This window comes from Amblyraja radiata, chromosome 12, assembly GCF_010909765.2.
Source record: "Amblyraja radiata isolate CabotCenter1 chromosome 12, sAmbRad1.1.pri, whole genome shotgun sequence".
NCBI lineage: Eukaryota > Metazoa > Chordata > Chondrichthyes > Rajiformes > Rajidae > Amblyraja > Amblyraja radiata.
This window is the reverse complement of record NC_045967.1, coordinates 36073566-36099473: the sequence shown is the minus strand read 5'-3', so window position 1 is coordinate 36099473 and position 25908 is coordinate 36073566. Positions and strand designations below refer to the sequence as shown.

General features: G+C 40.9%; 1 protein-coding gene across 1 annotated transcript in view; it reads left to right on the top strand.

The window, feature by feature from the left end:
• Window positions 1–21137: 21137 nt before the first annotated feature.
• Window positions 21138–25908, top strand: part of LOC116979075 (Krueppel-like factor 5) — a 57657-nt gene continuing 52886 nt past the window's right edge. Inside the window, exon 1 of the mRNA XM_033030523.1 lies at window positions 21138–21480. Within this exon, the coding sequence (XP_032886414.1) occupies window positions 21313–21480 (168 nt within the window). The 5' untranslated portion in view covers window positions 21138–21312. The remainder of the gene's footprint in view (window positions 21481–25908) is intronic.

Sequence of the window (25908 nt, the reverse complement as noted above, 5' to 3'; positions counted from 1 at the left end):
TCCATTCGGCTCCAGCGCTCACGGTCGCTGGCCGCTCGCGGCATCTCCTCAAAGTCGGACTCATCAGAGTCAACGGCTCTGTTAGTTTTCCGTTTTGCCTTCCCGCCCGGCCGCGGTGTTGTTCTGGCCGGCGCGGGGGCGAAGTCGGGCACAGCTGATCCCACTACTGGTGATTCTAGTGCCATCAGCCGCTGCTGGCTGCCCGCAACTCCGCGGTCCTCCCCAGCCAGCTTTGTCGCAGCTCTAGTCGACTTTTTGGTTTTATCCATCGTTTTCCCACCTGTGAAACAGTACGGGAAATAACAACGACCGCAGAGTAACTCGCTTACCTGTCGGTCTCGGCTTTTAAACTTGCCGCTACGGGGGAACGTCGTTCCACCCCGCCTGTCGTTTCGCAATGCGTGTAGCGATATGACACGCATGCGTCCTGGCGGGTTCTTCACGTAGTCACTCACGTGACTCCGAAGTAAAATCACAGGCTCTACCCATTCAAAGTATACTTGTCACTGATACAATACACTTGTCATCTTGTGGTTCTATCAATCACAAACTGTTGATCACATTAATGTCAGCTACCCACAGAAGTTCCTGTTTACAGAGACTACCAACTCCAAAGGAAATACATCCTCTCCCACCATTGTAAATGTCTTTTACTTGGGCATAACAGGAAGCAGCTTGAATGTAGGCCTCCAATTTCATGATTCCCACATCTTTGCAACTTCAGCTTACTCAGAACACAAAGAAAGTCAAATTATTCCTTACTTAATAAAATATCTTACATTATAATTTATCATTAATTAGGATATTCTCAGACGTAAAGCCATCTGTGGCCGCTCATGGAATTTCAACTGAGCTCTTGTAATTTTGGCGGACCATTGGCTGCCTGAAAATCGGTGTTCAACCTATACTTGTGTTTCATCTCAGTCAACGCCCCAATAATTCTGATTCAAGCAAGACTTTCATTCCACCTATATCGCCCATACTTGTGCTTATGACAATAAAGTTGACTTGATTTATCCAGTCCTCTGTAGAAATCAGCAACACAGATCATAGGTTAACTATGAATAATAAAGCCATTTAAATCATTTAACTTGTCCAGTGAAAAAGACCCTGGAAATCCCCAGTTACTTGATTCCATTAAAAAATACATTCATTCTTTTGTTAAAATAATTCCTAAGTTTCTCCCACCACTCTTTTAAGTAGAAATCCATTTGATGTATTCGTCATTATGTGAATCATCTGATGTTCGCAACACAGTTACCCTTCACTGGTTTGAATCTATGTTCTACTCCTAAATATTATATTGCAGTAATTTTCCATATTCACCTTTGCTATTTCAATAATCACACAAATATCTCAAATACAGGAAGATTATGAATGGCTTCTTCTGTTTGGTGTCATGACTCACATAACTGGTATTGAGAGTCAGATGAGGTGTTCTCACTTGTGTCCTGTAACTCTGACTGAATAGCCATGGAAACTAGAACATTTGTGTGGGCAATAGAAAGACCGCATTCACAGATTTCTGCAATATTTTTGGTGATATTCTAATGTATGAGAAGAATGAACTGTGGAAGATTAACATATTCTTTAGGGAAAGCCAACAATCCAGTTTGTTAGATAACTGCACAAAAGACTATTCATTGTATTTGATATAAAGTAATCCTGCCTTGCTTTGGCTGATGAAACCCATCAATGTTCAATGTACAATGTTCAAATCTACATCAGTTTAGTTTAGTTTAGTTTATTATCACAACTTGTACCGAGGTACAATGAAAACCTGTTTTGTAGGATGCTATACAGTCAGCGGAAAGACTGCACATTGTAGAATCAGGTTAAAGCATATAACGGTTAGTGCAAGATAAAGTCCAGTAAAATCTTACTAAAGATAGTTCAAAGGTCTCCAGTGAGGTAGATGGTAGGTCAGACGGATGGAAAAAGAACATGAGCTCCAAATGAGAGCAGAGAGGAGAGGTGAAGATATTTTATGAAGCAGGCCTGCTGTCAAACGTTTGTTGCCTCTGACTCTCCAGTATTGGACCAGGTAAAGTTGGCCTCTTGATCTAACACGGAATCTGGCCTCAGTTCTCCATTGAAACCTAGCTTCTGTGCGAGAGACCCACAATGGTTGTAGACCTCCAATGCATAGATAAATCCAACAAAGGAGAAGTCAAAACATGTGATACAAACCATTTAATATCACTACATGAACTCTGTAGACTCCGCATTTACATGCATCAAATGCACGGATGACTCAAAACAAAAATATACACGCAGAGATCCCAATCACTATTAAGACTAATTATCTTCATCCAGTGCAAAAACGTCGCAGGATGCAAAATAATTTGGAGTCTCAATCCTTTATTCTATGAGTTGTTACAATATGATAGGAAACATGTCAGATATTAACAAATGTATGTACAACAAGTAGTTATAAGATGGGATGAAATGCATCCAGAAATTTGAAATGCCTCAAGCTGCTTCAGTTAAGAGATGAAATGGATTGTAAAACTGAGATAACAGATAGAATGTCACAAACACTGCCTCAGATCCTTGTTCATCTGAACTTCAATATAATTGAGTAAATGGTTTCCTACCATCTGCCATCTGTTCAAATATTTATACATAAATAATTATGACACCATAAAGCACAACAAACAGAATGTCGTTCATTATGGGTTTATGCCATGAACTGAAAAAGTTTAACATAAATGTGGATTAGAAGTAAAGTATTAAGTGCCAATTATTATTTCAGAGATATTATTAAAGCTCTATTTTTAAGTGGAATTGGGTGCACTTGTTAATACTGTGGATATCTAAGTAACCAGATGATTGACAAAGCTTGCTTCAGGTTGATCGTTAAGCAAAGATATTGGAAGGAAAACAAAATCAATTTAAAGAAAATCCGCAGGAGAATAATGAACTGAAATAAATTGATATCAATCAGGATCTCGCCTAACACGTGTAATAAGTTCTAACCCAGTGAACTGGAGTGGGGATAGGATGAGCATAAATAACCTTTATTTAATGATAAAAAATTACTGACATCATCTGTTACAGAAAGCAGCAACGAATGGAGTGCAAAGTACAACTTGCACATAAAACATGAAAGCATCTTGCTGCATGTTGAAGAAATTAATTTGTCTGAATAGTTGAAATTAGAACTGAACAATTGGCTTCATCACCAAATAAAGTAGTTAATCATCACCACATCAGTCTGAAGAAGGGTCTCGACCCGAAACGTCACCTATTCCTTCACTCCATGCTGCCTCACCCGCTGAATTTCGCCAGCATTTTTGTCTACCTAAAGATTTTAAAACCTATGTTTTCCCAATTATTTCTGTTGGCTAAATTATGTTATCTAAAACAGGTTTAAAAAAAGAATCACCCTGAAAAATGCTGTGTTGTTCTGTGCCCTTTTCTGTCAGCAATTACCTCCTCAAGGATCATCGAGGTCACCTGGGCCACAATTAATTCAGGGCCAATGAGAGCGGATGACTTCTCAGATGCTTACCTGTTTGATGCAGTTTAAAAATATATTGCTTGATCCCATAAGGTGGTTCCTTTTAATGAGAAGACAGACTCAAAATGCTGGAGTAACTCAGCGGGTCACACAGTATCTCTGGAGAAAAAGAATGGGTGACATTTTTCAGGCAGTCTGAAAAAGGGTTCCGACCCAAAACGTCTCCTCTTCCTATTCTTCAGCGATGCTGCCTAACCCGCTAGGTTACTCTAGCATTTTGTGACTATTTTCAGTATAAATCGGCATCTGCAGCTCCTTCCTACTCCTTTTACTAAGAGGTAAGTTAATAAGAGCAAGTCAGACTGACTACTGATAACAATTAGTTATCCAGTTATGACCAAGAATTTGATTCCAGTTTGAAAGTGGCACAGACATACAGTGAGAAGCATTCTTCCATGGAGAACGTTACAGACCTCAAGACAGGTGCCCTCAAGCAACAAATTCACTGCCTGGATTGCTCGGGAGAACATGCAGGCACCCAGCTGAGCAGTGATCGAGATCTCTGGCAAAGTTTTATATGCTATACAAATAGAGCACTTTTACATTCAAAAACATCATGTACTGAAGCCTAGGAATGAGAAGAGGGGGAGGAGGAGGAAGCAGCAAGAACAGAATGTGGAAGGTAGGGTACACATTGTCAGCTCCATTATGTCAAAATCCATGTGATGAAAAATATAACATGGAAAGCAAATAACTTCAATCTTGACTCCCCATTGACCAAATGACAATTTCTTTACATTTCTTCTGGCTTTTATCAACACAATATCCTACTTTCACCAATGAAAGGAGTGGGGTTGTATCCCTTTTCCCTGCACCTGTAACTGGGACATGGCTTCCCTTTTTCCCCATGGCTTCTCTCCAGCCAACACATACAAAGGACCACCCTCTGCATTTGTTTACATGATGGTTCCACTAAACACATTTTCTCCATCTCGCAACCTTCAGCATTCCAAGGAAACTATGGCATAAGGAAACTGGAGTACTGTGTCCAGTTTTGGTCTCCGAATTTGAGGAAGGACATCCTTGTGATTGAGGTTCACGAGATTGATCCCTGGGATGGCGGGACTGTCATATGAGGAAAGATTGAAAAGACTAGGCTTGTATTCACTGCAGTTTAGAAGGATGAGGGGGCATCTTATAGAAACATATAAAATTATAAAAAAGACTGGACAAGCTAGATGCAGGAAAAATGTTCCCAATGTTGGGCGAGTCCAGAACCAGGGGCCACAGTCTTAGAATAAAGGGGAAGCCATTTAAGGCTGAGGAGAGAAAAAACTTTTTCACCAGAGAGTTGTGAATTTGAGGAATTCCCTGCCACAGAGGGCAGTGGAGGCCAAGTCACTGGATGGATTTAAGAGAGAGTTAGATAGAGCTCTAGGGGCTAGTGGAGTCAAGGGATATGGGGAGAAGGCAGGCACGGGTTATTGATTGGGGACAATCAGCCATGATCACAATGAATGGCGGTGCTGGCTTGAGGGCCGAATGGCCTCCTCCTGCACTTATTTTCTATGTTTCTATGTTTCTCCCTACTATGTTAATCTCTGCTGCACAATTTCTGCTCACAAATGACTGCTGCCATTTCCTGGATCAGTAATTTACCTGTGTAATGAAGGTTGCCTTTGAGTAGCACTAGTCACCTGTGACATCCTGTTGAAAAACTGTCCAGATAGTAATGAATGCATGCAGCAAACATTTAAAACAACAGCAGCATCAATTTAGCATACAGTTTGCATTACAATTAATGAATGTGAGTTAATCATATCATGTGCAGTAATAATTGCAGGTAGACACAAAATGCTGGAGTAACTCAGCAGATCAGGCAGCGTCTCTGAAGAGAAGGAATGGGTGATGTTTCGGGTCGAGACCTTCGTCAGACGTAAAGCAGACTTCATTTTAAACCAGCATCTGCAGTTCTTTCCTACACATGTAATAACTGCAGCCCATTTCAGTTAATATCTGTGCATCCCCTTGATAAATTTGTGTTTCTGTTATCTGACTTTACTGGGCTGGTCCCTGAAACTTTTTTTTTTCTATTCATGTTATAGCATTGTAACACAGTGTTCTCAGGAGTCCTCTCACCAAATGATATCAGCTGGAATATGCCAGCCCCTGGGCAAAGCTTTTCACTGTACCTCAGTACACGGGTCAATAAACAAAACTAAAACTAGTCAAAGCTTTTCTGAGGACCCAACAAAAGGACTCCACAAGAATGATTAGTTTAGTTTAGTTTATTGTCACGTGTACCGAGATACTGTGAAAAGCTTTTGTTGTCAACGGGAAGACAATACATGATTACAATTGAGCTATCCATAGTGTATAGCTACATGATGAAGAGAATAACGTGCAGTGCAAGATAAAGTCCTGTAAAGTCCAATTAAAGATAGTCCATACTGATTATGAAGAAACTGCCTCTAAATTAAACTTTGTGAATGCACTGGGTAGAAAAGATCCCCTCATATTCTAGGGATGATTGGATTGTAGATAATCTTGACACATTGCCAGCAAATGCAAAGTATATTTTCATTGCAACATGATCTATGTATTTCAGGAAGAGGAAGCCAAGCGCACCTCTGAATAACAGTGCAGGTACTAAAACTGCTGCAAAAAGACAAGAAGGATTTTGTTTGAATGTGGGAAATTTCATCATGCTAAATAGGAAATGCCTTTTCCTCTCTTTTACAAATCCTCAAATAAATGTTCTGCTTGTGGTGTAGATGCCGAAAATAGTACTTATCCTTTACAACTGATACCTTAGATTATGAAATGAGAAGCAAATTATGCTCCTGACATCCAAACAACATCCAACTATGTAGTATAAAGAGTCCTAGTAAAATGATGGCGAACAGCTGCTGGCTGCACTGCATTTGTTGCAGCATTCCAAACGCCCATGGAGCACACCAAAGGGCCTGTCCCACGAGCAAGCGACTACATGTGGCAAGCGCGACCTAACCAGAAGCGGGGGCCGCGTGGAGGTCGAGTGAGTGACATGAAGTTCGAGCGAAGTCCGCGGGAAGTTCGCGCGTGACGTACGGCGTTGAGGTGGCTGCGGGCCGGCAGGCCGTTGCCGCGCGGAAATTTTGAACACGGTCAGTTTTTCGGAGCCCCGCGCAATGTCGGGACCAGCTCCACACAACTCCATATGGCTCCGGCGATCGAAGTGGGACCAGCCCCACGAGGCCGTACGGCTCAAGCGACCACGTTAAGTCGCGCTTGCCGTATGGAGTCGCTTAGGTCGCGCTTGCCGCATGGAGTTGCTTACTCATGTTAGTCTGCCATCTATTCCATAACATCATGAACTGAAGGTTCAGGTACATTTCATATCTGGACCGTCGGCAGTCATAGTGGACACATCAGTATGTCCCCATTCACATGAACTCGGTTACTGACTTTAATAAGAGTCCAGTCCAGTTTTATTGTCATATGCCCCAAAACGGAACAATGAAACTCTTACCTGCAGTAGCAGCATAACAGGCTATAAACACAGTACGCAATAGATAATAGAATAAACAAACAAATAAATTAAAACAAATATATACAAATGTGTAGAGACCTGACTGAAGTTAGAGCCAGCCGAATAGAGCATTGCCCTAACTTTCCCAGGGCTTATAGGCTGTGTGTATGGTTACAATATGGTGGACGCAGCTGACTGCCACAGCAGTAACAAATTGTGCAAGCTTACTGGCTATTTTGAATTATTTAGATGTGGTCATATATGTTTGGCAATAAAGAGTGAAATGCCTATTTATTTCCTTTAATTTCATGGAGTTCCCAATGTGATGCAATCCATCATCCCAGCACCACAGAGAACTCCCCTTGTGCCAGTGAAACCTGTAATCAAACTACCCACTTAATGTACACCAGAAGAAAGAGATTCATTAGCTTTGCATTAACATGCTTGATGCAGCAATAGGCTTCATACTGAGAGGCATTATTATCACTGCCAGCTCCAGTTAGAAATAACAAGTCAAGGAAAACCATCTGTGGCTTTGACAGCCATTGCCAGAGTCATCGAGGCAGTTTGGAAGTTGCTGCTCGGTTTATAGAATGTGGTGAACATCATTGCCACCTCCATGGATAAGCTGAGATTCTACACATGTTGGTCCTCTTGGTGGTGCAGATAGCTCATGTGCTCTCTTAGCATTTTGGTAAGAGCCTCCCCCTATCTCGTCTGGCTCAATGAAACAACTGAAAAGCTTTTTTTTTTTTTTTGCAATCATTGTGGTTCACTTTGAGAGCAGACAACAGAAAAGCATGCTTAATGGGCCTGTCCCACTTAGGCGACTTTTTCGGGGACTGCAGGAGACTGCAATCGCCACATGGTCGCCACATGGTCGCAGGTGGTTGCCTTCATGGTCGTGTGGAGTTCCCGCATTCTGGGAACTAGTCGCGGCGTCATTATGGTCGCCGTGAATCTTTCAACCTGTTAAAAAATTAGCATCGACTAGAATGAACCGCCATAGAAAGCAGCGAGAATTCTCGAGCCGTAGGTGGGTTGCCAGGAGGTCCTAATGGGTTGCCAGGAGGTCGAAGGTTCTCAGAGGTTCTCATAGGTTGTAGCCAGTGCTGAGCGGTGAATTTCATTGGCTCATTGGGGGAAAAAAGGTAAGCAGTAGTTTTCAAAACCAAGTATAACCGACCGGTAATGTTAAATGTTCACCGAACTTCACAGCCGTATATCTCTGGCTTCTTAAAAGTTGCCCCCACACCTTCTCCCCCCTTCTTCCCCCCCCCCCTTTCAAAGGACTTACCGTACACTGTGTTTTAGCCGTCCTTTTACAGCGCCAACCTTCCTGTTCATCGCGGTGTGTGTCTGTTTCATCTTGGCTTTGCACCGTGTTAATTTTTTAGACAGTGCTTCCCCCACTTGCCCTGTCCCCCGCCTGCATAATGGACTTGTGAAAGAAGCGATGTGTTGGTGTGTGTGTGTGTTCCACTCTGACAGTTGCAGTTCCAGTTGCCAGTTTTTCAGGTGATTGCCGGCAACTTGACAGTCGCTGGCAGTCCGCTGAAAAATCGCCTAAGTGGGACAGGCCCATTACCCTTCAAGGGTTTTGCCAACAGTGTTCTGGTGACCTAACTGAAATTCTGCTGAAAATATTAAGGCTCTCTTCATATAACATATGCTGACGTTGCAGAGAATTAATTTTTTCTGGCAGCTAAATGCCAAGTTTCAAAAGTATGATTAACATGTTTCATTAGCTGGAACATTTCTGAGCAATTTGATGGACGTGGCATCAAATAAACATTGAACAAAGATTAATATCGCCAAATAAACCACTTTATAGCAGATGAAAGAAATCCATGTATTATCTTGCAATCAAGTTTCTCATGTTTTGTGTTTGTGAGTCATGTTCAAAATTATAAAGACATTGACTTCCAAAGGACCATGTCTTAGATGAGCTATTTTCACAACCTTCCTCTTCTTTGAGATAAACATATTCACAATCATTCAGGTAATCTCCAGATTACAAATGTCTAATTTATGCTTACCCCTACAAATGACCAAACTCTGATAATATTGTCAAATTCAAAAGTATTTCCAGAATTGTCAGATTATTGATACTTTAGTAAGTTCCATATCTGATGATTGTATGCATTGAATGTGGACACAGAGCTATTTCATGATTAGTATATACATTCTTAGAGAAAGCAATCGTAAAACATCACCCCTAACAATCTCATAGTTGGTAAATGAAACACTACTGCAAGAGATCTGGAGGTGTTTATTTAACCAGATAACATATTAATTGCCACACAATATTTGAAAGTGAACAATGGCGAGAATCTTCAATCTATCTCTATCTCTGGCAACGGTTCCCAAGTGCCTGAAAACAGCCACCATAGTGCCGGTGCCGAAAAAGTCCAAAATCACCAACCTCAACGACTACCGGCTGGTTGCCCTGACTCCAATCCCCATGAAGTGCTTCGAAAGGCTGGTCCTCTCCCATATTAAATCCAGCATCCCTGCCTCACTGGACTCCCATCAATTTGCATACAGGGCAAATAGATCGACAGAGGTTGCCATCTCTCTGGCCCTTTACACTGTCCTGACTCACCTGGACAGACAGGGCACGTATGTGAGGATGCTCTTCATTGACTATAGCTCTGCATTCAATACGGTCATCCCCACCAAGCTCACCACCAAACTCCACCAGCTAGGCCTCAGCTCACCGATATGCGCTTGGATCCTGAACTTTCTCACGGAGCGACCGCAGGCAGTGAGACTGGGCCCGCACCTGTCCTCCACCATCACCCTGAGCACCGGCACACCACAGGGTTGTGTACTAAGCCCCATGCTCTACTCCCTCTTCACTCACGACTGTGTCCCTGCATTCGACACCAACACCATCGTGAAGTTTGCAGACGACACAACAGTGATTGGGCTGATCACCAACGGTGATGAAACAAACTACAGAGCGGAGGTGCAGAACCTGGCGGACTGGTGCGCCAATAACAACTTGGCACTAAACACCTCCAAGACCAAGGAGCTGATTATTGACTTCAGGAGGTCCCATTCTGGAGAATACGCCCCAATCTCCATTTACGGGGAAAGTGTGGAGAGAGTGTCCAGCTTTAAGTTTCTGGGCACTCACATTTCAGAAGACCTCACATGGTCCACAAACACCGCCGCGCTGGTCAAGAAGGCACAGCAACGACTGTTCTTCCTGAGGACATTAAAAAAGACTGGTCTGCCCCAACAGCTGCTGACAACGTTCTACCGCTGCACCACAGAGAGCATACTAACGTATGGCATCTCTGTGTGGTATCTCAGCTGCACGGAGGCGGAGAGGAGAGCTCTTCAGCGCGTCGTCAACAGAGCGCAGCGGATCATCGGGACAGAGCTACCAGCCTTGGAGGGCATCTACCACACGCGGTGCCTCAGGAAGGCCCTCAGCATCCATAAGGACTCATCACACCCCTGCCACGGTCTGTTTCAACTACTTCCCTCTGGCAGACGTTACAAGCCCTTCTACGCCCGAACCTCTAGACTCATGAACAGTTTTATCCCAAGAGCTATAGCGGCTCTGAACCGGCCCTAATGAGTGCCCCCCCACCCACTCCCTTTGGACAGTCTCCCTCAGATGGTCACGTCAATCAGTTCAGCTTGCTTATTTATGTATTGTATTTATTTACCTTTCTTGTACATCAGTGGAGCTGCACACTAAATCTCGTTGCACTGACGTGCAATGACAATAAAAGATATATTATATTATTATATTATGTTCTCAACAGGTTAGAAAAACAATCTTGATCTGAAATGGAACAAGTGTACCATTCTGCAGCCTTAATTTGTGTGTCTGAGCTTCAAATTTGATTAGAATTTTTAAAGGCAGGCATAAGAAAAGATAGTGACTGTACTGAACTCAGGAGCACAGACGAGCAACAGCAAGTTTCAGTCCTTCTTCAGGATTCTTCACTTGAAATTCCCACAAACTACTTGGCAAATGATTACATGGATAGGAGCTCCAGCACTGAGGTAAAGAGCAAAATAGGCCACGAAAGCTGCATAGAATTACAATCAGCAATGATTCTTTTCTTGTCCTTTGCAATTTGCAAACTCCTCCAGCTATGGGTTGGACATAGTCATTACACATGTAATGGTATTGAGGTATGAGCCACTAATTGCAGATGCATCCTGAACTCTCACTTCCTGTGAAAAAAAAAGCTACACATAGATCAATATAGAGTGATCCCTGGTGGACAAGCCTCACTTTAGTTACCCATGATAATCAGTTGTTGGTACGTTTTGGACTAATCAACCATTCCAGTAATGTCAAATTACACTAATTTAGAGATACAATGTGGGAATAGGTCCTTCAGCCCACCGGGTTCACCCCAACCAGCAATCCTTGTACACTAACACTATCCTACACACTAGGGACAATTTACAATTTTACCAAACCTACAAACCTATACGACACTGGAGTGTGGGAGGAAAGTGGAAAACCAGGAGAAAACCCACGTATGTTCTCACTGTCACAGACAGTACTCGTAGTCAGGATCAAACCTGGGTCTCTGGCGCTGAAAGGCAGCAAATCTACCTCTGTGCCACTATGCCACCCTTGCAGTAGAACACTTGTCAACACAAGTCAACATGCATTATACACACGTACAAAAGTGTATGGCACATAACCCAATGCAGAAACTGATTCATCAGGGCAGTTAAATCTAGAGTGAACACTTCAGTAGTGATAGATACAACTTTGCAGTTGAAAGAATCGTAGTGGCCAGAATAGTAAGTAGACTGATAGAATTACATTTACGCATATTGTTGACTGTATAGGAAAACTAATGCAAATGCAGACACTGAAATCTGAAACAAAGAGTCTTTGACCTGAAACGTTAATAGGTTCCTTGTTTGATGCTGCTTTACTGGCTGAGTTCTTCCAACATTTCTTGTAACTGATTGTAACTGACTGTATAATTTCATATATGTTCGTAAGCAGTTTACTTTGTAAGTTATATCGATTAGCTAAGTGCATATTTCGATTTCATTTTCAAAAGAGAAATAGTATAATATAAACGTGGACACAAGGTTAAAGAGCAAGAGTTCATCATGTTATACAACTTTGATATAGCATTGTACAGAAATTGCTAGTTGATTCCTTGAATAAAATCTTAACTCTCCTAATCTTTAACTCAGCAAAATGCATGTTTATAGCAATAGATTAAAAAATAACAGGGCAATATGTGTATTTATACACCACACATTTTGAGATACAACCTAAAATGCCTTTTCCTATTGCAACATGCATTCTCTTAACTTCTTTAATAATGAGCAGAATAATTAGGAGGTAAAACAATGCAATTTTCTCAAGGAAGATTTTGAATATTATAAAAGAGCTAAAAGGCAGGATTGAGTGTGAAGAAGCATCCAATAAAAACATCCTTCATTCAGCAATGCACATTACCTTTAAGAGTTTCTGTTTTTATAACTGTGAAATATCTCACAGCTTTTATTGGTATAATTTTGTTTTAATTCCTGATACCTTTGAACTCCATCTCAATTTTAATGTCCTTTTTATTTTCTTATTCTTTCATTTTGTATGCTTTTACTGAATATTAACATTTTAAAAAATAGATTTATTTGCAGTCTAGTGTGTCGATTTTAGTTATCATGCTCTTAATCTATCTAATCCAGTCTAGTCTTTCAGTTTTTCTATTAACTTTTTACCTTGTTGTTGAATCATAAAGTTCATATTGTGGTCCCTGCTCCCAAGGTTCTCATTGCATTTAGCTTATCAACCAATCTGTTTAATTGCTCTTAACCAGATTGAGAGACGCCTTTGCCCTCGTTGATCCATTAACTGACTGCATTGTCCAGTTCTATTATCATTTTGCTTTATGAACAGCACATTCATGTGCCTACACTTTTAGTGGGTCTGTGATATCATCAAGATAAGGGAGATGTACCTGTATGCTCAATGGCATATAGCCAGATCTCCCACTATTAACAACATTCTTATTGTATAGAAAAATAATTGTTTAAATTCATCACAAAATTTATTTTAGCGTGAAACTGAAACCACTTGGCATGTATACAACATATATAATATGCCTTGTCTACAAAATTAAACCCATGCCTTTGTTTCACATTGTTACCAGTAAATCACTCTTTAGTCATGGATAGTGCAGAATATATTTGAAGTCAACTAATAACTTAAAATATTCCAATGAGTAAGGATGATATATTTCCATATATGCAGCATTCAAAAAATAGATTAAACAGCAGTTGAGAGCTTAAACAGATTAGGTTTATATTCATTTGGGTTTAAAAGAATGAGATGTGATCTCACGGAAAAATACACAATTCTTAAGGCTTGACAGGGTAGATGCAGGGATGATATTTCCCCCACATTCGTTCCACCCAGAAACAGTATTCACAATCTCAAATAAGAGATAGGCCATTCAGAACTAAAAAGAGAATACATTTCTTCATCCAAATAGTGAATCTGTGGAATTCTCTACCCATGAATGCTGCGGGGACCCTGTTGCTGAGTACATTCAAGGTGAAGAGAATAGGGTTTCATGAAAATGCCACTAAAGGATCAGCCAAGACTTTACTGATTGATAGAGCATGGATAAAAGGGTCAAATGTATAATTCATGTTTTTCTTACATTTTTATGTTATACTAGACTAAGTGGGACCCGTTGGGTCCCAGTCATACGTGAGGCCTGGTCCCCCAACGCAACCCATCCCCAATGCAATATTCCACCACTCACCTGTTCCAACGCAACAGCGGGAGCGTTCTGTAGCCGGGGGACAGGGACGACTTCAGGCGGAGAGCTTCCTGCAGCCAGGGGAGGGGGACAGCTTCAGGCGGGGCCTGTCGTGGGCTGGTGGGGTGTGTGTGGGGGAGGGGGGTGGGGGTGTGTGGGGGAGGGGGTGTGTGGAGAAGGGGGTGGTGTGTGAGAGGGGATGTGTGGGGGAGGGAGGGTGTGTCGGGAGGCGGTGTGTGGGGGGAGGGTGTGTGTGGGGAGGAGGTTTGTGGGGTTGTGGGGATAGGAGGGTTGTGGGGTAGGGGAGGAGGTTTATGTGGGAGGGGGAGGGGTGTGGGTGGTAGGAGGGAGTGTGGGGAGGGGGTGTGGATGTGGAGGAGGGGGTGTGTGGGAGGGGGTGTTGGGGAGGGGTGTGTGGGGAGGGGTGTTTGGGGGGGAGGGGTGTTTGTGGGGGAGAGGGTGTGTGTGGGGGAGTGTCAGGGGTGGGATGTAGGGGAGGGGGGTGTGAGGGGGGGTGGTGTAGGATAGGTCAAGGGGGGTGCAGAGGAGGTGGATGTAAGGGAGGGGGTGTAGAGGGGGGGTGTAGGGGAGGGAGGTGTAAGGGAGGGGGGTTGCAGGGGAGGGGGGGTGTGTGGCCTCACCAGTTCCCTGCCCCGGCTCCAACCCCGCCCGCGAACACAACCTGCCCCTGCCCGCGGAACACAGCCCACACTCCGCTGCTTCAGCTTTATTCTCGCTGGCTTCTGGACGGGCGGCTTCTGGATGGGCGGCCTCTGGACGTGCTCCACCTCCGGGGCTTTATTCTCCAGCGGGTGCCGGAAGGGGCGTTGCCTTCATGGTGCATGACAGGCGAGAAGACCATTCTGCTGATCTCACAATTTTCTAAACCTTCATAATTTTTGTAATCTTGTAATCGGAACTTGGTGTGCTTGGAGCAGAGGCGAACGGTGGGTAAGGTGGCAAAAAATCCGAGTGATATAGGGTACCGTTTTTGCGTAAATTTAAAAACAATGCAGACCGGAAATGGTCAAGATGAGAGTTTTAGTAATAGTATAGATAGAAGATGGAGATAGATAGAAGATGGAGATAGATAGAAGATGGAGATAGATAGATAGATAGATAGATAGATAGATAGATAGATAGATAGATAGATAGATAGATAGATAGATAGATAGATAGATAGATAGATAGATAGATAAATAAATTCATATCTGTTGCCAGCCCTGAATTGGTCTGGCCTTTACTTGCTTCCAGTTTTTCTCTCCCCCCCACCACCTCTATCTTTCAGTCTGAAGAAGGGTTCCGACCCGAAACATCACCTCTTACTTTTCTCCAGAGATGCTGCCTGGCCGGCTGAGTTACTCCAGCATTTTGTGACTATCTTGTGGTTTCCTTGCTGGATAAGCGACCATGAGAGTTTTTTTTCCACTACTGTTAAGATTGGGTTATATTGTATTATTTATGGAATAATTATAACTACCTATCACTTATTCCTAACATTGCACATACTGCCTGGTGTAAAATCCTGTCAAAAACATTGATCGTACAGTATCTTGTAATGAAATAGCGAAAGCAAAAAAAGTTTCACAGCAACATAGAAAAATAGGTGCAGGAGTAGGCCATTCGGTCTTCGAGCCAGCACCGCCATTCAATTTGATCATGGCTGATCATCTAAAATCAGTAATCCATTCCTGCTTTATCCCCATATCCTTGATTCCTTTGGCCCTAAGAGCTAATTCTAACTGCATCTAGCCTGTCCAATCCTTTAAGAATTTTATATGTTTCTACAAGATATCCTCTCATCCTTCTAAGTTCCAGTGAATACATGCCCAGCGACCCATTCTTTCATCATATGTCAATCCCGCCATCTTGGGAATTAACCTGGTGAACCTATGCTGCACTCCCTCAATAGCAATAATGTCCTTCCTCCATTAGATTAAAATTGCACACGATACTCCAGATGCGGTCTCACCAGGGTGCTATACAACTGCAATAGGACCTCCTTGCTCCTAAACTCAAATCCTCTTGCAATAAAGGCCAACATGCCATCAGCTTTGTTCACTGCCTGCTGTACCTGCATGCTTACTTTCAGTGACAGATATACAAGCGCACCCAGTGTTGCACATTCCCTTTTCCTAATCTGACACCATTCAGATAATAATCTGCCGTCTTATTCTTGTGACCAAAGTGGATAACCTCACATTTATCCACATTATACTGCATCTGCCATGCATCTGCCCACTCACCCAAACTATCCAAGTCACCCTGTATCCTCATAGCATCCTCCTCGCAGCTCACACTGCCATCCAGCTTTGTGTCATCCGCAAACTTGGAAATGTCACATTTAATTCCCTCGACTAAATCGTAAATATATATTGTAAACAATTGGGGTCCCAGCACCGAGCCTTGCGGCCCCCCACTAGTCACTGCCTGCCATTCTGAAAATGATCCGTTACTTCCTACTCTTTGCTTCCTATCGGCCAACCTGTTCTCTATCCATGTCAATACCCTACCCCCAATTGCATGTGCTCTCATTTTGCACATTGATTTCTTGTGTGGGACCTTGTCACTTTTTGAAAATGCAGATAAACCACATCCACTGACTCTCCCTTATCCATTGTACTAGTTACATCCTCAAAACAATCTTTCCTTAAATGTTTCATTGCACAGTAGGGATGAGAACAAGAAACCTGAAAGCTTAAGGGATGATTCATTATGTTCTTTTTTCATGTGCTTCAGTTAATGATAACAAGTGAGTCCAAAACCCGATGGCTTTCTGACATCCACTGACTCAGTTCTTTCTAATTTACATCTTTGTTGAGGGAGACAATCTTTCAAATATTGTCTTTGCTTAAGATTCCATGCTATGTTTATTCCATAATTAAAAAAGAAGAAATTCCTAAAATAAGCTATTTTTTTGCAGTGCAAATTGAACTTGCATTACAAGAGTTAACAATGTTGTTGAATAGGCTGCTAAAGCAGAGATTCTTCGTCAATGCAGATGTAGCTGTTGATAGTTAAACACACCAGTCAAACCTGTTTTGTAAATGATATCACTTCTTAAAAAAATCAACACAGATATTAGTACCTTTTTTGTCCGCTTCAGAACCACCCATTCAGACTTCCTTATTTCAGGAGATTGGATGATTTTGTTCGCTCCATAACACACTGACAAGTTTATTGAAGGCACAAATCTGGCATTAACTTTACTGACTGCTGGTTTGTGTTCAAAGCTGTTGATTTATTTATTTTGAGCTTGACATATCACCTTTAAAAAAAAAATCTACTTTTCTCTTGTCTCTGCAAAAATGGTGATGAACCTGAACGTAATATGACCATAGCTAACCTGAATGGATTAGGTTCTCCTGCTTATTATTTTAAATGGAGGTTTGCCAACATGCCCATTGGCAAGATTCAATGTGAGGCAGGAGATGGGTCGGTTAGGCTTGAATTCTAAAATTCTCTTTGTTGGTGCAAATCCGTGAAATTAATATTCTCATCATTGAGTCAAAAGATAATAGGTTCAAGCCTCACTCCCGTACTTGAACAGAGGATTGTAACTTGCAATTCAGTGCAATGCTAAAGATGTAATTACTCATATTTTAAGCTGAAGTTCCCGCTCCCAGTTCAGCTTTCATTGCATTGATTAAAGGAAAGCAAAACCTTCCTCCAATATCCAAAAGCAAAATACTACAGGTGCTGTAAGACTGAAAACAGAAGTGCTGAAGATACTTTGTACAACATTCAACATCTATGGAGAGTATCAAAGCGAAGGATGATAGTATCAAAGCGAAGGATGATGCGTACAAATTAGCCAGAAAAAGCAGCATACCGGAGGACTGGGAGAAATTCAGAGACCAGCAGAGGAGGACAAAGGGCTTAATTAGGAAAGGAAAAATAGATTATGAAAGAAAACTGGCAGGGAACATAAAAACTGACTGCAAAGGTTTTTATAGATATGTGAAAAGAAAGAGATTAGTTAAAACAAATGTAGGTCCCTTGCAGTCAGAAACAGGTGAGTTGATCATGGGGAATAAAGGATATGGCGGACCAATTGAATAACTACTTTGGTTCCGTCTTCACTAAGGAAGACATAAATAACCTGCCGGAAATAGCAGGGGACCGCGGGTCAAAGGAGTTGGAGGAATTGAGTGAAATCCAGGTTAGCCGGGAAGTGGTGTTGGGTAAATTGAATGGATTAAAGGCCGATAAATCCCCAGGGCCAGATAGGCTGCATCCCAGAGTACTTAAGGAAGTAGCTCCAGAAATAGTGGATGCATTAGTAATAATCTTTCAAAACTCTTTAGATTCTGGAGTAGTTCCTGAGGATTGGCGGGTAGCAAACGTAACCCCACTTTTTAAGAAGGGAGGGAGAGAGAAAACGGGGAATTACAGACCAGTTAGTCTAACATCGGTAGTGGGGAAACTGCTAGAGTCAGTTATTAAAGATGGGATAGCAGCACATTTGGAAAGTGGTGAAATCATTGGACAAAGTCAGCATGGATTTACAAAAGGTAAATCATGTCTGACGAATCTTATAGAATTTTTCGAGGATGTAACTAGTAGCGTGGATAGGGGAGAACCAGTGGATGTGGTGTATCTGGACTTCCAGAAGGCTTTCGACAAGGTCCCACATAAGAGATTAGTATACAAACTTAAAGCACACGGCATTGGGGGTTCAGTATTGATATGGATAGAAAACTGGCTGGCAAACAGGAAGCAAAGAGTAGGAGTAAACGGGTCCTTTTCGCAATGGCAGGCAGTGACTAGTGGGGTACCGCAAGGCTCAGTGCTGGGACCCCAGCTATTTACAATATATATTAATGATCTGAATGAGGGAATTGAAGGCAATATCTCCAAGTTTGCGGATGACACTAAGCTGGGGGGCAGTGTTAGCTGTGAGGAGGATGCTAGGAGACTGCAAGGTGACTTGGATAGGCTGGGTGAGTGGGCAAATGTTTGGCAGATGCAGTATAATGTGGATAAATGTGAAGTTATCCATTTTGGTGGCAAAAACAGAAAAGCAGACTATTATCTAAATGGTGGCCGACTAGGAAAAGGGGAGATGCAGCGAGACCTGGGTGTCATGGTACACCAGTCATTGAAAGTAGGCATGCAGGTGCAGCAGGCAGTGAAGAAAGCGAATGGTATGTTAGCTTTCATAGCAAAAGGATTTGAGTATAGGAGCAGGGAGGTTTTACTGCAGTTGTACAGGGTCTTGGTGAGACCACACCTGGAGTATTGCGTACAGTTTTGGTCTCCAAATCTGAGGAAGGACATTATTGCCATAGAGGGAGTGCAGAGAAGGTTCACCAGACTGATTCCTGGGATGTCAGGACTGTCTTATGAAGAAAGGCTGGATAGACTTGGTTTATACTCTCTAGAATTTAGGAGATTGAGAGGGGATCTTATAGAAACTTATAAAATTCTTAAGGGGTTGGACAGGCTAGATGCAGGAAGATTGCTCCCGATGTTGGGGAAGTCCAGGACAAGGGGTCACAGCTTAAGGATAAGGGGGAAATCCTTTAAAACCGAGATGAGAAGAACTTTTTTCACACAGAGATTGGTGAATCTCTGGAACTCTCTGCCACAGAGGGTAGTCGAGGCCAGTTCATTGGCTATATTTAAGAGGGAGTTAGATGCGGCCCTTGTGGCTAAGGGGATCAGAGGGTATGGAGAGAAGGCAGGTACGGGATACTGAGTTGGATGATCAGCCATGATCATATTGAATGGCGGTGCAGGCTCGAAGGGCCGAATGGCCTACTCCTGCACCTAATTTCTATGTTTCTATGTTTCTATGAGAGAGAAACAGATAGCTTTTCAAAATATTCCCCCAGAAAAAAAAGTCAAAAAGACTTGTTTTCCCTGGAACGAGACTGAGAGGTGACCTGATAGAGGTAAATAAAATTATGATTGGTGTACATGGGGTAGATGGTCAAAGTCTATTTCCCATGATAATCGTATCCGAAACAAGAATGCAAAGGTTTAAGGTAAGAGGAAGGAGCATTTTGAGGGAAAGGTATTCTGCACAATGATATCTGGAATGTGCTGCCAGAGAAGGTGAAACAATCACTACCTATAAGATATTTAAAGAAGACAGATGGTGAAAGGGTATGGAACTAATGCTGTCAATTGAAATTAATGTAGCTCAGGGAAAAGGTTAGCATGGACATGGTGGGCTAATGGCCCATTTCGATGTTGTATGACTATGACTCATGTTATTATAGGAAAATGCAGGTACATAATTCTTATCAGAGCAATTATTCAATTCTTCAAAACACTTTTTTTCCCCATACCCTCTGCTTTCCACTGATGTTTCTTTTGAGCCAATGTCTAAGACAACACAGAAACAGGCTGTTTCGCCAATAGAGTCAACTCGAATCATCAACAACCATTTCACACCAATGCTATATTAATCCCAGTTATCTTCATCTTAAATTCCACAACTCACCTACACAAGAGGCAATTTGCAATAGCCAATCAATCTTTGGGATGCAGGAGGAAACTGGAGCCTTCAGAATAAATCCATGTGGAATAGGAAAATATGCAGACTTTTTTCTATTGAGTACTTTAATAGAATGATTATATAGAATTGTATAGAATCCGCCTCTAATGAAGCAAATCTCATCAATCATTTCACTATTGTTTGAGGTGCATGGGATATAATCTTCAGACATTTTCAGTACAATTAAAAACTGAAGTACCACTTCACCTAATAGGTTAGTACATTGTTTTTTTTTAAATTAAAACTATGGGTAAAGTTGTAAATATCCAGGAGAATTCTGTTTAATCACCTTTTTATGTTTTCAGTTACAGAGTCGAACTCTATACTTTAGTTCTTTCAGTCAGACAAAACTTTGAGGGTAGTGTAATAGATTGTTGTTGAGGTTTCAAAGCACACTATTTATGATGCGCCAGTGAGATTTCAGTTTAGACTGATCGGCATTCGTGGTTCGGCTAGCTCCAGAGAAAAATAATACAAGACTTATAACGTGGCAAAATTGTTTTACTGGTTTTGCATATCTTTCATTCATTTGTTCCATATCACCGTCCGTATCTCTCGTCTCCCTCTCCCCTGACTCTCAGTCTTAAGAAGGGTGTCGACCCCGAAACGTCACTTATCCCTTCTCACCGGAGATGCTGCCTGTCCCGCCGAGTGACTCCAGCGTTTTGTGTATATCTTCCAAAAAGTATTTTTTTAAAGGATTTCGTCGCGAAAAAAAAGTAAAGTGCTCCAGTTTCGCAAGGACCGGAATTGCTCAAGGAGCAATGGGAGCGAAGCGTCCTTGCTCCGCCCACCTGCGCCGAGCCCGCCTAAAGCGGGCCACCATTGAGCAGCGCGCTGTCCATCAGCTACCGGCAGCACAGGTATAGTTCAGGTGAGTGACAGATGAGCCCAGATCGCAACCTGGGCGAGTAGCGCGCGCGTGGCGTCGCTGCGGGGAAGTTTGGATTTCACTTCATTTTTTTAATTTGCCTTGTTATTCATTCTTTTAACGCGAATTGCAAACGCACACACACACGTATAGAAAGTAAGTAAAGGTGCAGAGCACCATTTCAAGTCAGTGATGTCGAGCAGCGGGCTAGCCATCAGCGTCCCCCACGCTGAAGAAATCGCTGTTTTTGCCCAACTCAAGCCGGTGGCCATGGCCGTCGGCGCCTCCGAGGAGCAGTCGGTGTTTGAAGACATCAAACCGCCGGTCAGGATGATGGAGACTCAGCACGAAATGGGCCAGGTAAAACTCGAGCAATCGGCTGATCTCTTGTTGTTCGTCCTGCATAAAATGTGTCCAACTTGTGCACAGCTGACCAAGACTCACTTCAAAACAGTCTCATTATATATGTAGTGAAAAGGGGATCTGTGCGAGTTTGTGTTGTTTAAGTTTAGTTAAAGGTCAGTTCACTTTTCGTCCGGTGGCGGCAGTGATGCGGTCCGGTGTGTTTGGCATTCATGGTATCGGCGGGTCGGGGTGAGGAAGGAAGGAAGGAAGGGGGTGGGAGACGAGAGAGAGGTGAGGGGCTGATTCACCCCCAATGCAAGAAAAACATCCCAGGTTAAGAAGGCTTTCAAATTGCGGGATACGCTCTTTAAACCCGGGACAAGGGAGAAGGCGGTCTTTCATTCAGCCCAGCGCTGATACCTGGGCATTGGGGACAGTGACAGCGTCCTGGCTCCATGCGTGCTGCCAAGTAAAACGCAACGCTGGTTGACTGCAAAAACAAAACACCTGAAGGGCTGTGCAAACTGGTTCGCCATCCACGGGTTTTATTTTTCGTTTCTGTATGAAGTTCTCCAATTGTCTCTTCCGTATTTTAGTTGTAAACCTCGTGGCAATTTGTTTTCGAGCTTATTCAATCTGAGTTGTTGGGAGTTTTCTCCCTCTTTTTATTTGCATGGAATGAGATTTGATACTTAGATTGTGTTCTGTCAGAGGGAGGAAGTAATGGAAAGTAGGTCAGCCAGATATTTATAAACAGATTGGTGAAGGGGGTTGCTTTTCTGCCATTTATTATCCATACCATAGGTAATTTCGTACTTTATTAACATTTTATGGTTTAAAGCTATCAGTTCCAAACTGATAAGATTCAGTTGGAAACTTCACATAAAGTCTTATCTCGAATACTAGGAAATGATCGAATATGAATTGAACTTTGTTCAATAAAAGAAAAGAAAACAAAGAAGTACGTTTTGAAGAATATACGATTTTGGAAATTTTAAGTCTCTGGCTGTCTAGACTTCTTATCTCCCTGCTGCAGGCATTCAGGTGGGAAGCATTAATGACTTCAAAAGTTTGTGTCAACTCTTGAAGTCCGTTGAGCATTTCATATAATTAGCACGATTACGGAGGTTTTAGACTATGAAAGCCATTTTATTTTTAATTAAAATGTGATCCTTATCCTCCACTCTCATGGCTCAGAATAATAATAAATCTGAAAAGATAGTTGTGTAACAATTTCAGGTTTTGAGACCATTTTTGAAGTTTCAAATATTGAACTGAATGTTGCTTAAAAACACTACTAAATTGATGTTGATGAATGTAGTAGAATTCATTGAATGAATCCAATGGATTGTTCTACAATCTACCTGCTGTCCAATTTGCATTTGCTGAATGTAATATGAATGTTATTATATTGGGGAAAACAGCAAGCAATCAATATTTACAACTGCCTTGTATATCCAGTTATTAGTGTTCTTGTGTTTTACATGTTTTACATGCTACAATGTTAAACTGCTCCTCCAAATTTTAAGATTGTAGATTTCCCTTGCTCAGGAATGGACAGTCTATCTAAGTGGGATTTTTTTTTAAAGTCACAGAGTGCTCCATTACTTACATTCCTCCACAGTCATAGACCCAATTGTTATGGTCCATTATTTGAGGACCACGCATTCATTGACATGGACCAGATCTATAAACAAAACCACTGTCAAAGTTTTCAATCTTTCATTTGATCCAGTGTTTTTTTGTGAAATATTATATGGAAGAACATCAATTTAAACAAGAAGGCTAAAAAAAAAAAGTATTTTAAGATATTGTTTTGGAAAAAAAATTTTTTTTGAATTGCATTGCCTTGCACCAGATTTACTAATAATAAGGATACATATTTATTTTACTTTATTGTATCAAAGGGATAAAATAATATTCAGGAGGATTTGTATAGAATGAATGGTTTGCCATGCTTCATTAAAGGTGAGAGCTATTGAACATGAGTGGTAGCATTTTTTAATTGTGTATCTTTATCTGATAACTGGATCATATGAAATAATATCCTGGACACAATCATACTTTGAAAAATAAAAGATTCTTTTAGCACAGTCAGAAACTTTTAACGAAAGAACAGTATTTTTGTATTTACCACTTTTTGTATATACTACTTTTAATTTTATATGTTTATATCTGTGTGCACATGCACCTGTTAAATGTGTCATGTATACACATTTATCTTGTGCATAAACACTTCTGTCAATTAATGATAATAAAGAAGTCACCTTGAAGATATTCATTATAGCAAACCTTTTTGTTTGAATTAAGCAAATTATAAGGTAAAAAGCTGGAAGATAAATGGGAGTGGAGCATTTAATTATTTGTTATTTAGTATTTGTCTGGTCAAGTGTCATATTCATCTAATGTTAATCAGACCATAATTATAAAAATACAGTGAATAATTACTTAAGAATATGCTTCAGTTAATTTAAAGTTTTATTTAAATGAGCATATTTCTTTGTGGATAATATTTAAACTGCTGAAATACAAAATCTGTCAATTTCCAATAAAAATCCTTCATTTACACAGTTTCACCAACAAACCTTGTATTGAAAGTTTGTGGTATTAAAAATACAATTTAGCTATCGATTTAATTTAATGTTGAAAATTAAGAGCTTTTTATCTTTTGCACTCCAGAAAAGTATTGAGCAATAAATGTTTCAACTGAATATTCAACGGAAATAGAACTACGAAACTAATTCTAAAATTAAACATAACATTAATGTGTTCTTATCAATGTTAATGTGGATGGGACTTTCGATTTGAGTTGTTCTGTATTATCAACACTTGATGGAGCAGTTGCCTTTTGTGCAGACTGATTAGAATGCCCTTAGGCATTGAGGATAGGACATATTTTTAAATTATGTCCTGGAATATCTTCATCAATGTAAACACAACCTTTCAATATAAAATGCAATATTCATCTTGAAACCCCGTCCACTAATCCTTTTGATTGATTGTTTATAAGTTTGTGGACATCGGATTCAGAAGAGAAAATACTGGTATCCTCCGATGCCTGTATTTCTAGTAGTAGGAAAAATAATGAGCGGTCAAATCCAAGTTGATTTGCGATATCAAAACACAGGTCTATTTCCATTCCCTTTTGTCTTATTGTTTCATGAAAGATTAAAAAATATATAGAATGTCATCAAAGTAAATGCTTACAGTAATATTCTGCAGCATTAATATTTTGACTATTTTACACTTAATTTTTAGGTCTTAAATTAAATTAAAGTTACATTTCCTTATGCAACTGCAAATAATAAAATTTCCACACGTGCATAAGTTTGTGCTTTTATGTCCTAAATGACTGAAATAAATAGATAGTCATCACTTTATGTCAACAAAAAAGTTATTTTATTTTGTGAATAAAATAATCGGTAATATTTTTGAACTTCCCCCTCCCCACTGCCACCACCGCCAGATATAGATGACAATAATTGAGTCGTTCTCTGTTGGATTTCTATTGGGCATTCTTTTCCATTCCCTTCCAATTAGATCCAACCAATATTTATATAGTTTCAATTTCAAAAGATAAGTATTTGATTAATCTTTTATGCTAGTTAATAAGTGGTAAATTGGGTATAAGCTGACGATAATGCAAATGTTTAGATTTGGGCTTATTTAGCCCATGTTGATATCCAACAAATATTTATAATGTATTAAAATAAATTATTCATTTGCAATCATAGGCCATTTTGTGACCATGTGAAATTCCAGGTTTTTTTTCTTGTGCGCTGTATCATCAGTTAATGCTGCTAATTATTTTCTTTCTACTGCATCTAATCTTAGTCAAAATATTGAGCATTCAGATGGCTTAACTGTATAAAATGCCGGCAACTAGAAAGACGTGATGCCACATCATTCAAAGTGAATTATATTTTATTAGCAAGGTTTGAGTGGGAAAATGTTTGGTGCACGTGATATTTATTTTTTGTTTTCGTTTAACTGCTCTACAAGATTCCATTGTCGGCATAAAATATAAACTGGTTTTGCTGGCAACTAGTGGTTATTTTATTCAAAAGATAACCTAATTTACATTGAATAAACCATTTGATGTCGTATGATGCCCGAGTTCACAAATAACTGCTTTGCATCTGGACTTATTCTTGTAATAGATCATAAATTTGCTGGTCTGAATCACAATTTAATTCATGTTGAATGTGCCAAACTTTTGCTGTATGTCACAAAATCCCCCTGTAATTTACCCAAATGTAGTATTTTGAAAGGCACTGAATGGCAGTGAATGCAGTCCATGTTCAAACTGATTATATGATAGGACTCATTGGTAATGGCTTCCCTGTCGCAGTGTACTTAGAGACCTCCCTACAATGTGATTATTTTTTTACCATTAAATTGCTTTCTCTCCTGTTGTAACTAGATTGTGTCAGATGATTCACA